Source organism: Arctopsyche grandis, chromosome 7 (assembly GCF_051622035.1).
Source record: "Arctopsyche grandis isolate Sample6627 chromosome 7, ASM5162203v2, whole genome shotgun sequence".
Lineage (NCBI taxonomy): Eukaryota > Metazoa > Arthropoda > Insecta > Trichoptera > Hydropsychidae > Arctopsyche > Arctopsyche grandis.
This window is the reverse complement of record NC_135361.1, coordinates 25771383-25784673: the sequence shown is the minus strand read 5'-3', so window position 1 is coordinate 25784673 and position 13291 is coordinate 25771383. Positions and strand designations below refer to the sequence as shown.

Below are 13291 nucleotides of genomic sequence, written 5' to 3'. Positions count from 1 at the left end.
GAACTTCTGATAATTGTTATATTTATTTTTTGCAATGTCCATACTAGTCCGTTCAAAAAAAAACATACATAAATATTTCCGCTTCCGTTACAATATTCTATCAATTATACATATGTATGTTAAATATTCTATATGTTGTATTTGAACATATTTCGGAACTTAAATGTAATTTTTATTGACAAAAATATTTTTAGTTGGCTTGCAAGTAAAGCCCGGACCCTGAGGGGGCCATTTATTGTTTAAATGTTGTCAATGCATTGTTAAAAGTTTGCCGAACCAAATTTGTTATATGTTATAAATCTTTCGTTTGTTAAAAAATATTTGTTATAAATCTTTCGACTTCAGAGAATCAGAGAATCTTTCAGATTCAGAGAATCTTTTTTCCAACGAAATTTTTATCAAATTTAATTTTAACAAAAACTCAACTTTGTGGTTATATATTTCTAATTAGATAAATCATTAATTTCATCGCTAAAATGAGTACTTTACATTTTTTTTAAATATTTTATTTCTTTAAAGACAACGTACGTTACAATATTTACGAATTTTATAGACTGACAATTTCTTCTTTCAAATATGATTGGTTAAGATATTTTATTTCGTGAAGCAAATCCATCCCTTATATACAAATATGTATGTATGTATGTATGTATGTATATGTATGTATATATGTATATACATGTTTCAGCGGTGTTTTATATAAAATGCAATTCGAAATAATTTTCCGTTTTTTTCGTGAGTCGTTGATATTTAACAGTCAATTTCCTGGTTCCTCGTAAATTATAATATTTTAAAATCAGTATTGTTATTTCGAGTAGAAAAATTTAGTTCAATAAAAATGTTTCATAAGTTCAAAGGAAGCCAAATTATTTTTTTATTTCTTCAATTAATAATCAAAAAAGAAAACAACAGCTTGTAAAAATAGCCCGATGTATGATGAGTGTAAAACTAGAATAATAATAAAGTAAAAAATACAATAATTTTTATTAGCTTCGCTGCGCAAAATGCTTTATAACCGTGTTTATAAGAAGCTTTATCTTTTTAATATTTTATTTAATTTTTCCCTCTGTTGACACTGGAATATTCCGGCTCATGTAACTCATATTTTCGCTGTTATGTGTTTTACGACCGCGATTATATTTTATTTACCTTGCATCCGCTCTAAAAGGGATGAAGGGAGATTCCGTCGGCCGGTAAAGCAGATTTCGCCCTTGCGACCCTTCAGTAGATTAGTTCGACGTTACGACAATAGATGCCAGTAAAATTCTGCACTTGCTTAAGATTTCTTCATTTGTAAGCACTTTCGATTTCATTATTTTATCTACAATACTTGTGCATAAACCTTAATTTTTATGTACATATACAATATTTTTGGCATTCTGCAAAATTTGATTTTCAACATCGCGTAATACATATGTATTATATTATATGTGTGCATCTATTAAATTTCAATAGGCTATTTTTGACTTACATACATAATTGGAATTGTTTGTCAAAATCCGATTTCACATGAACTTTTCAAGCATCAAAACGACTTGAAAATTTGAGTAAATCCATGATGATTCTTTGAAATATTATTGAGATTTTTATGTAGTAATAATTATATAATCATTTTATTTTTACTTTAACGATTGTTTTGATGAAGTTCTTAATCTATAAATTACTCTGATATATTGATTAATTATGTTATGTAAAAATTAGTCGAATTTTCGTAAAATTCCATAAAAGATTTAAGCTATTTGCATATGATTGAATGATTCATAGTTCATACATTTGTATGTATGTATACCGTAAAGATAATTGATGAGTTTTATTTCAGAAAAAAAGGAATTTTTATGAAAATGTATGAAATTTAATACAGAAATTTTTAATAAAATAATATTTTTTATTAAAATATTCTTATATTCCGGCTCGTTACGATCAAATCAAGAGTATTTTATATAGGAAAATATTATATAAACATAAAAAAATTATAACCTCATTAAAATTGTGTGCATCCTAATCTTGTTAGTGTACACGACGCGGATCTTTATATTCTATGAGCCTCTGATAATCGTAATATTTTTATTTTTAAATATCCTTACTTGACTAGGAATAAAATATTTCTACATCCCTTCCATTTTTATTATATATGTGTATACATATAACCAGCAGCATCGATCAATGATTAGCATATTATGCTTTCGAGCAGGGTTTCCACGGTTCGATTCCTACTAGCAGCTGTTGACCAGACCTTAGTTTGTGACTCCAGGTCGATCGTTTCCTATCAGAATTTGCCAATTTTCATTGAAACGGTAAATTGGCATCTCCTTTCCAATCTCTCTAGCAAATCTCAAGTTATTCAGCATCTTGAGGTTTGCCAATTACTATAATAAAATGCTGCAAAAATTTATCCATAGACGTCACTGTGGATGATGTTTGTATGAATTTGCATTGTATAAAATGCTTGTATTGATTGTATTATTGTATTGTATCTGTATTAGTACATTCGAAATAAAAATAAAAATAATAATCGTTTGTGATGGCGAAAAATTGACCGATTAGAAACTAAACATTCAAAATCCACGAATCTGTTTATGTATGTATGTAATATTTTCGATATTTATTCCTTATGAAATATTGTATACTATCTTCTAGACGTTTTTTTACTTTATCTATGTACGTAGTAACAATAGATGAAGTTTTATTTTTTAATATGTTATTCATGATATTCCATTGTGTTGAATAAATTTCGAGCCGCTCTGCAAGAGAGTGTTGCGGTTTTTGTTCGTAATTCAGAAAACGCACGAAATAATTACATCGAACTTTCGAAAGCACGTGATTTTAAAACCGCACCTACGTACTCGCGTGAAGCGAAATTAAGCTTTCGGAAAATCTCAACTTCGTAAACACTTACATATTACATATTGCTTTTTACGCGGTTTTTCGGCATTGACGCGCGTATGACAAGTTGACACATAATTTACAACACTGTGGCCCGAAAATGTTGACCCTGCGACCTTCTCTCGCATAAAACAAAGACGCGCCACTCATGAATCATTTCCAGCCACGTCAAAATTTAATATATGCGCACTTTTTTTTTTGGCGCGTCTTTCACGCGTTCGTTTTTTTTTTGTCTTTTCTTTTTCCATTTTTTTTTGGGTGTGTCTCTGTACGCACATTTTCACGGGACGTTTCGTCGTGGCAAATGTTTGTAGTGGGTGGTGGGAAATATCAAATAGTCTGAAAATCCTTGGCTGTGATTCTTTTATTCATATGAATCTCGTGTTGTTTTTGTTTTTGTTTTTTTTTTTGAGTACAAGCATTGTGGTTGGAATGTTAAAAGATGATTCGAAATATATGGGCTCGTTTATTTTCAAGTACAACATTGAGGTATAGTCTGCCTGAAAAGTTTTTATATCTAGTTTGAATTCGAAACATAAATCATTGTCTTTTCTATCAACTTTTTCCAAGGCTATTCTTCCTATATTCTTCCGATCGGTTTGAAACTTTGCCATTTTGCGTGGTTTGGTCACCGATAGAAATTTCTAATTCTATGGTGAAAAATAATCGTAATAAACACGTTTAAGAATCCAAACATTTTGGAGACGATGACATCTTTGTTTGAATTTCCGCCCTACCCCCCCCTCGTTTTGTGAGATTTTATTTGTTTAAACGTCTATAATCTTTTTCACACTTTATCTTATAAAATTTTCATTATAAGCTATCATATATATTTTTACTTCACTAATAGTTTTTAACTAGATCACCGCAAGAACAATTTTTGACACTTAGATTAAATCTTCAGCTATAACTAGCACAGAGAGTGTTCATTATAAACTGAAAGGTTATCGATGAAAAATGCATATATTTTTGATAAATGTATACGGTAGAGTTTATTTTGAAAGTAGCCGTAATGCCCGGCGTAGCTCCGTTGGATGAAAATTTGAGAAAAAAGCAAACCTTTCCATATAATATTATAAAGGTTTCAATTTGAATACCATGAGATAGTATGCGGACTGTCAAACTGTAAAAACATTCATATGTAGACTGGTCATCATACCGGGTTGACACGATACAAGTAAACCCAGATCGAGTCGCTCGTGTTGTATCGTATCCACCCAGTATCAAGGACCATTAATCAATGAAATTTGTTTGAAAGCAGCTCGATAGCCCGGCGTTGCTCGGGTGGATGAAAGTTTGAGAAAAAAAGCTTTTCCAGATAATATCATAAAGGTTTAAGTTTGATTACCATGAGGTAGTATGCATACTGTCGGACTGTAAAGATGATTAATATATGGACTGTTTATCATACCTGGTTGACACGATACGAGTAAACCTAGACCTATACTAACTATAGACCGAGTCACTCGGACGTTGTTCGTAACGTGGCAACGTCCGAGTAACCATCTTAGCGAACTCGAACAGGGTGCGCTCGTATCTTGTTAACACGGTATCAAAGACCATTCATCAAATAAATTTGTTTTTGAATGTAGCCAGGTTGGCCGGCGTTCCTCAAGTCGATGAAAGTTTGAGAATATAGTCAAGATTACCAAATAATTTTATTGCTTAATTTTGAGTACCAAGATATTGTATATGGACTGTTCATCAAAATACGATTCATATACAGACTGTTCATCAAGAACCATTCATCAAAGGGACTAACATCAAATCATAGTTCAATCAAGACAGTACTTATGTAAATGTTTTCCATATTTACTTTATTTTTGTTGTCTTTGAGGAATTGTCCTCCGGATGATCAATAATTTGATGAACAGATCCCTTGATTAATTCTTCTTGATGAACAGTCCTTTGATGATACAGATAGTATGAGATATGTATACCAAATATGATGGTTATAAATTGAAAACATTAAACATTCATAGCATTCATATCTTTACCTTTTAATTAGACATACTAATTTGAATTAAATATTGTAAGTTTTTTTCTCAAATCATTTAAGATATATTCGATGATGTGTATGTTTACACCATATTGAATATTCTACCTATAATACATATTTTAGCAGCGAAAATGATATATTATACATCGAAAGTATTCGAAAAGTAGGAAATGTATAAAGGCATGTGTATAAATCGTACTTAGTATTGGTTTTTAATGAAAATTTGTTTACCAAAAACTGTTCACGCTTAGAGCCATTTGCGAAGTTGTAAACCTTTGTTTATAGCATTTCATTGTAATGCAACTGGTCAGGTGCACTCCACTGAACGATAATTCATACAGAGTGTATCTCCTCGAGATGAGCGTGCATAAATTTGCACGTAGTGCAATTAAATCATGCCTTTACAACCACTCTATTACAACGGTGACAATGTTCACAATATCCTTATCATACAATATATATAGTCGTTGTTATTTTCAAAACACATACGTATGAATATTATTCAAATAAAATAAATTCACCTGTCTGAAAATAATCTATCGAATTTCACGACTGAAAAATGAAATACATTCGAAGCGGTCGTAATTGGCGACTAATGCGAAACGGGAAGCTTAATTGAAACCGACGGAGTTTATATCGTATTATAAATACTGGAAAGGATTAAAAACTAGTTAATTCATCGACGAGATTATTTAATCATCGACCGTTTCTGTTTGCTCGTAATTTCGCGTTAAGGCAATGGAAACTTTTTACTGTCGGACCCGTTACAAATTATTTCTCGTTAGTTTTAAATTAAATCAATTTGATTTGATTGCCGCAAAAAATATTGGAACTTGAACACACACACACACATAAACGTACGATTTAATCAATCAGTTGAATACAAACATATCGTTAAACGCTTTTTGTTTTCCTGTACAAGGCGACCGGTTTCCGATCGGTCGTGCCGATTAATAAATTACGCATAATATTTTTACACGTTGAAAATTATAATTGTGCACATATTTTTACACAGACAACGCTGGCATATTGTCTAGTATTTTGGTTTTTTTTTTCGTACGTAAAAATGTTAATTATTAGTTAAGATGGTCAACAGATTGGATGACACGAACGCTGCGGGTTTTTTGTCGCCCGTGACAAACTATCTCTTTTAATTTTTTCTGTTGTAATAAAATTAGAATGCGATTACCGAAGAAGCGTCGCCGGGTCCATTATGCTGCGTTTTGTGCATTTTTATTGTGCACTTGTGACGTTTAATGTGAGTCCAGGTCCGAATCGTGTCTTTAGAATGTGTAGTATTTATTTTATTTTTATATCGCTCGCTGCCGGAGACCGGTACGGGGTCGCCTTATAAAAATTCGATCACAGCTGGAAATCGTAATAATAAATGAAAGGTGATATTTTTACGGTGTTGTTTGTATTTTGAACTGGTCACCTCTCTCGCGAGATGCGATTACATTATGAAAATATGTGTATAAACAGTTCGAACGCACACCTGTATTTCTTCCGTGATGTTGGCTTTGGAAATTCCATATTCTATCCTGTCAATGCTTCGATTTCAAATGTTAAAGATACGAGTACATTCTGTATAATGGTTTGAATTCCAACAATTATGGATTCAAATTTTATCGGTTTTGAAGATACTATACATGTTGAAATCTAACGGACATAAAGATCGCTTCTGAATTTAATTGCTATTTATGTATATTTTCGGTCAATATTCCAATTAATAAAATAACTCATATAACGTATAGGAAAAAAAATAGCTTATGTATGTACATATATGTTACAGTTGAAGTGTATTTTCAGTTGTAATACACTCCAACTGGCGTTTTAGGTCATTCATATTCGAATAAAATTTAACTAGAAAATTATAAAATTACTCGCACAAATACACTTATAGCAATGTTGGCCAGTTGTAATATTATATAATAGTTGGGTTTTGGTAGTTCTGATATTTTTACGAATGCTTAAGCATTCAATATTTGCTAGGAATTACGAATTAGGGGAATGAGTATCCTACTACGATAACTCTAAGAATGTGTTCAAAACAAAAATGTGACTTTCCAACTCAATTTACTATATATAGTTGAGTAACGTTTTCACGAAAACCTAATATCTCCATCTAACCTGGTACCAACTTATAGTTGGGGTGTATTTTCTATTGTAATATATTTTGACCAGCTGGAATGTAGCTCGCCATATGAATCAACTTGGATTAGACGGAATATATTTCAACTAATCAAAATATATGTATTACAACTGAAAATAAACTTCAACTATAACGGTAGTGGATACCAGGTTAAATGGAATATATTCCAACTAGTCAAAATATACATATTACAACTGGAAGATAATCTTAAACTGTAACAAATATATTTAATTTATAAAGGAAGTGACAAAAATGTGTAAGCTTTATATATATTTTTTATTTTTCTAATATGTATATTGTCACGTGTGTGAATGTTTTATATTATACGTATATAGATACATCTCGGATATAACGTGTGAATTTGTTTCGTTTTTCAAATCGCGGAAAGTGTTCGGTATTTATTCTGTGTGACCGCTCTTCTTCTCGTCGAGAAAATGCTCAAATAAAATAAATCATCTCTCTCTTTTGGAAAATTCTCTTTCATCTCCGACCGACTCGAACGTTTCGAATTTTCCTTATTTTCCAGAACGAATGGGACGCAATTTGAAATTGTTTGATTATCCTCTCTGCTTTTGAACGATCCACCGTATTTTTCTCACATAATCTTCGACGTTAAAAATATGACACAAAAAACACTTATTTGAATTCTTAGTAATGCGAATCATACTACAGACCTTCCCGTATTTTTTATTTGAGACTTACGAAACCCCAGTCAATATGCTCAGCTTTACTTTATATACAATCATATAATTGGACAATTCTTTTTTTTATCTACCTAAAACATATTTATTATTATTTTCCATGCAAACATCTTAATAATGATCAAAGATTTGATTGGCAATCGAAAACAACAGTCGGCGAACATTGTAACCTTTCGCTCAGGCAATCATTGATCAATCAACGATCGATAAATCAACTTTGCTTTGCATATTATTTATATCAAATATTTTTTGTATTATTTTCCAGTTCGAAATGGCTACTCCTGTGTACCCGTGGCACTCTCTGAAGGTCTCGATATCCGTCTGAATACAGCCGTCACACAAGTAAAGTACTCAAGCACAGGCGTAGAAGTCGTAACATCTTGCTCCAGAAGCGGAGGATCATCACCGGTCACCTTCAAAGGTTTTTATTTTTATTTATGAGAAGCCTCTGGTTTTGAATTTTTACATATATAATACGTAGAGGTGTGTTCGTTGTATGTAATTAATTTTGCGATTTATTTACACACACACATTGTTGGTATGGGAGCGGATGCGACTCGTTTGGATACTCGTAGGTACGATGACGGGATGCTGCCCCGCCCAACCGAGTGTAAATTTAATTATTTGCACGGCCCTTTGATGTGGAATTGCATTATTGAAAAGTGCGCTGAAAAGTTGCAAACAAGGTGCAGCCTAATGCAATTTGGAAGGGGGCTGTTCCTTTGTGGCGCAACTTGCACCGGTATGCTTGTATTATAGTGACGTGTGTTACCTTTGTCTTGGAACGTGTAGGGACAAACGAGGAAGGGATGAGCGAGAGTGATCCTAGCATCCCTTGGGGCACTTGGAATTCACTAAGCATATTCGGAATTTTCATACGAGTCGGCGGGTAGAGCATATTGTGTAGTTTGATCGGTTTGTGGCTTCTGATGTACTACTTAATATGAGGAAGATACAAGTTTTTTTTTTTGAAAACTGTGCAACTTGGTATAGAACGTGGCTTTTTTTATTGCTAAAATGATCTGAACAACATCAAAGGTAAATATAACAAGTTAGTATTAGTTAAAGATCTGAAAACCTTATTCAAAAAGCTTCAAATACTCCTGCGTGGGCAAGTATGAAGATTTCAAATAATAAATATAACAATTATTAGAAGATCAAAATAATGCAGGAGGGCTTGTCTTTGGTCACTGATTAGCATACACTTACACGAAGACACATACATTTGTACAGGGACAGCCGGGAAAGTCGTGCGAGAACATATCTCAGTGGTTAGTGTATAATGCTAGCGATTCAAAGGTCCCAGGTTCGAGCCCTGGCTTAACCTCGATTTAAATTAATCATGTGCTGCATAATTCAAAGTATTTTTGCGGTGCTGCTTGTCAGACTCGAATATTTGTGATTCCCAGTCAGTCGTTTCCTATCAAAGTTTGTCCATTTATCTAATTTCATTATTGACAGCCGGGTGAGGGTGCGGATATATGTAGAATCAGGGGACAGCAGGGGAGTAGAGTGAGGGGGCGATGCGAATTGACCTCAAGAGCTGTGCATGCCGAAACCGTTAGCGACAATAACCTCGGGTGTGGTTGTTGCATCAAATCCCATTCCAAAACCACCCGTTGAAATAACAACGGGCACAATACTAGTCTATTATTATATCAGCCTCATTTTTAGGCTGATATAATAATAGAGGTATGCCTAATAATGTGGTATGCCTAATATATGTACATACATACATATATGATGTTTTTTGCCATCCTTCTGGTGTTCCACAATGCTCCGTTTTGGAACCTTTATTATTTAATATTTTCATATATGACATTGAATATTGTTTTGAAAATTTAAAAATTCTAAGATGTTGTTGTTTGCGTACAGTATTAAAATTTAAAAATAATAGATCACTAAAATTATTGGCACTGCAAGATGAACTGTTCTAAAATGAAAATATCAATTTAAAATTATAATACAATAAAATAATAAAAATACAAAAGATCACGTGGTGACCACCTACGAAGACATAGTCATTTGTTCGTGGACGGCCGGGCGAGCGTGTGGGGATATAATGAAAGAGTAGCACGGGGGGTGGAGTGAGGGAGCGATGCGAATTGACCGCAAGGGCTGTGTATGTTGATACCGCTAGCGACAATATCCTCGGGTGTGGTTCAATTCAATCAATTATTTTCCAAAACCACCCGTTGAAATATCAACGGGCACAACCTTAGGACATACTACTTTTATTTTTTTATAATGAAATTTAAATTTATCTCAAACTCAAACTCACCATTAGAACGGTACATTACATAATATTGTGTCTACCTCACGGGCCGGAATGTGAAATTACCGAAAACGCAAATATTGGAAGGCAAAGATCGAAAATCGAAAGATCAAAAAAAAGGGTGTGATTAATGTGTGCGAATACGGGAGGAAAAGCCTGTTTCTCTTGTTCCTGTTGTATCCTGCTCGCGCAAATTAAGTGAGTATTTACGTGTGTATCTACCGTTTAACATGCACCCTTTTTTTTTGATCTTTCGATTTTCGATCTTTGCCTTCCGATATTTGCGTTTTCGGTAATTTCACATTCCGGCTCGTCACGAATACCGCATAATATTATATTAATTAGTGAAATAAAAAATAAATTCATTTGTAGATTAAATCAACAAATGAAGAATTAATTAAAGCTACATTTTACGTGAATATTTTAATTATAAAATTCAAAAAATGTTTGTACTACGTCAGCTGTGATTTAATAGAAAATATCTAAAATTCAAATCGAATCACATATATTATTTGAGAAACAACAAAAAAATTAATAAATACATCAACAATCTGTCTACAGAGACAGAATCGCCAGGCGCCACAATTCATTAAGACGATAATTTAAAATTCAAAAAATAATAATCAACATCCAAAAACAGACAATCCTGTAGGTGTACGCAAATCGTGCGAACTGGATCGCAAGCAACGAAATCGAATAATTCGAATCGATAAATAAATACAATATACAAAACACATTCTCGAAAACACACCACGCATAAACAAATTCGATTCTAGATTCTAATTTATTTATTAATCATTATTATTTATTTATTTTTCGTAAGAGCCGACAAAAGTCGGCGCCTCGAAACACGTACAGGTTTAAATCGATAATTACCGATTAACACCTGACGATGGTAGCGCAGCATCGTTCGGCTCCAATTTGGCGGTTTAATTAAAATATTACGAAAAAATAGCACACCGGTGGTTCTCAAAGTGTTTTTGCGCCGGCTCCAGAGCCACCCCATCGGTGGTGATCAATCAATCGGGTATTTGCATGCTGTAAATTGTAATTTGCACACGCGCGCGGTCGTCCATAGACCAGATTGTCCGGTAATTGTTTCTCTGAGAGATTTCACGGTTTATTATCCGGCCCCGGTAGCTGACACCGATTGACCATATGCTTGCGATTGATGTCCACATATTATTCACACACATCAATCACGCAATTAAGACAGTGACAGGTGCTTGAAGGGTTGAGGTGAACTTTGGTGTTTGTTGTATTTAAAGCGCTTGCATAGAATTCGTCTCTGCACAGGTTGACCATCTGGTGGCAGCTCAACTACTATATTGTTTTTCATTTCTGCTTGCTATGTAATGATTTTTCTCAATCCATTTATGGATATGTATGTATGCAGGTCTATCTAAAGGCATTGGTAGTACTAATGGAAATGACTTATTTATTGGGTACATGACATATTCACGTAAAACCCTTCTATTAAATCCATATATGATAAAAAGTTGTGTCGAAAAGTGTACATGCATTTATAGAATGACACAATTTTCATTTCATTTTAAGAAAAATTAACTACATGTGTGATTTTCTCAAGTGTGGCAACCAGGGCCGCCGAGAGGAATATGTTTATATATTTTTCCGGACCCTAGGAAAAATAATTCCGGGCCCAATTACAAATTTTTACAAAAAATCTTATATTTATATATATATTTAATATGCCGAAAATTTATCAAACCATTAGAAAAATATCTATATGTTGGTTGTTATTTTTTAAAATAATTGAATAAGAAAATATGGTATAACAGGTACGATTTCCGACACGGGCCCCTCGAGTAGTCTGGGCCCCGGTTCCCCTCCCCCCTTTCTCGTCGGCCCTGGTGGCAACTAATAGTTTTATAAATATACTAGTTACCCGATGCAAGAAAGTGTTTGTAGTTTGTATCAATATGCAAAACACGTCCGACTGCGCGCACGCTTCTCACTCCTCTATCGTCGACGACTACGTCCCCACCAGAACTCGCACCATATCTCGTTCCGTCGCGCTCGCTCTGCCAGCTTATTTAACTTAAAGTTTCATAGCCAATTTGCAAATACGTAAATGTGAAAGATTTTATATTTATTATCAATGTAAAAATGCACTAATCTCATACTTTTAACTGTCCGCTTGTTACCTGCTTGAATCGGCCAAAGGGTTATTTTACTAATTTGTTTAGGATATTGTATTTATTTATTTATTTATTTAATAGTTTTGGACCATTGTGGCATTACAGGAAGAACCTAATGCGCCACAATGGCCTACATTTGAAAAAGATATAAAAACATGATATAAAAACAAGTAAACTGTAAATAAAGGAAAAAAGCAAAAGCAGAAAACATGGTAAAATAAAATAATAAAAAAAAAGTAACAAAAGGAAAATAATACATCATTCAGAGAGAAAAAAAAATAACAAAAGTGTTAAAATCAAAAATAAAATCCATAAATCCCATTCTTTGTTTACACTGAACAAAATTAAAATAGTATATAAAAATATACAAAGGAGTAAGAAAAAGTAAAATAAAATAAAACAAAATATAAATAAAAATAAAATCACAGCGAGGCCCAAATGGAAGAGAGTGGATTAAGATTCCACTCATTAATCACATTCAAATTAAGAAAGTAATGATGAGCGCAGGTTACCAGATAAATATGTTAAAATAATATCCGATAATCTACGCTCCCCAAGGTGGAAAATATCACATTCAGGGACAGCAGCAACGATTTCATTGAGAAGTCGAATAGCTCTCGGAATAGGAGCCATTCGAAAAAGAACTGTGCGAGCAGCAGGTACAACCATCAAATGATGATGTCTACCACGCACATAATTATCAGGGACATAAAGTCCCAACTGTTCCAGCAACAACGGGCATGACGTATTACCACGCAATAGCTGGAGAACGAAACGAATTAACGAGAAGTTTCTCCGAAGTTCAAGGGAATTATACCCAAGCATGCCCAAAAGGAAAGGAGTAGGATAGAGATATGGGTAGTACCCATACTCTTTCTTATAAAGAAAACGAAGAAATGCTTTTTGCACTTTTTCTATAATAAAGAGAGTAGTTTGCTTAATGCGGATTCCACACAATTGCATTATACTCTAGCTTACTTTTAACAAGCGAGTTGAAAAGCAAGCGAGAAGACAAGGGGTTGGAGAATAATCTAGCATATCTCAAGACAAATCCAAGTCGACGAAAGGAAACGTCAGCGATTGTCTTGATGTGGTTGTGAAAGGTGAATTGAGGATCAAAAG

General features: G+C 33.5%; 1 protein-coding gene across 1 annotated transcript in view; it reads left to right on the top strand.

The window, feature by feature from the left end:
• The window catches only part of Su(var)3-3 (lysine-specific histone demethylase Su(var)3-3), a 614721-nt gene that overhangs the window by 585826 nt on the left and 15604 nt on the right, over window positions 1-13291 (top strand). Inside the window, exon 11 of the mRNA XM_077434676.1 lies at window positions 8001-8156. Coding sequence (XP_077290802.1) covers window positions 8001-8156 — 156 coding nt within the window. The remainder of the gene's footprint in view (window positions 1-8000; window positions 8157-13291) is intronic.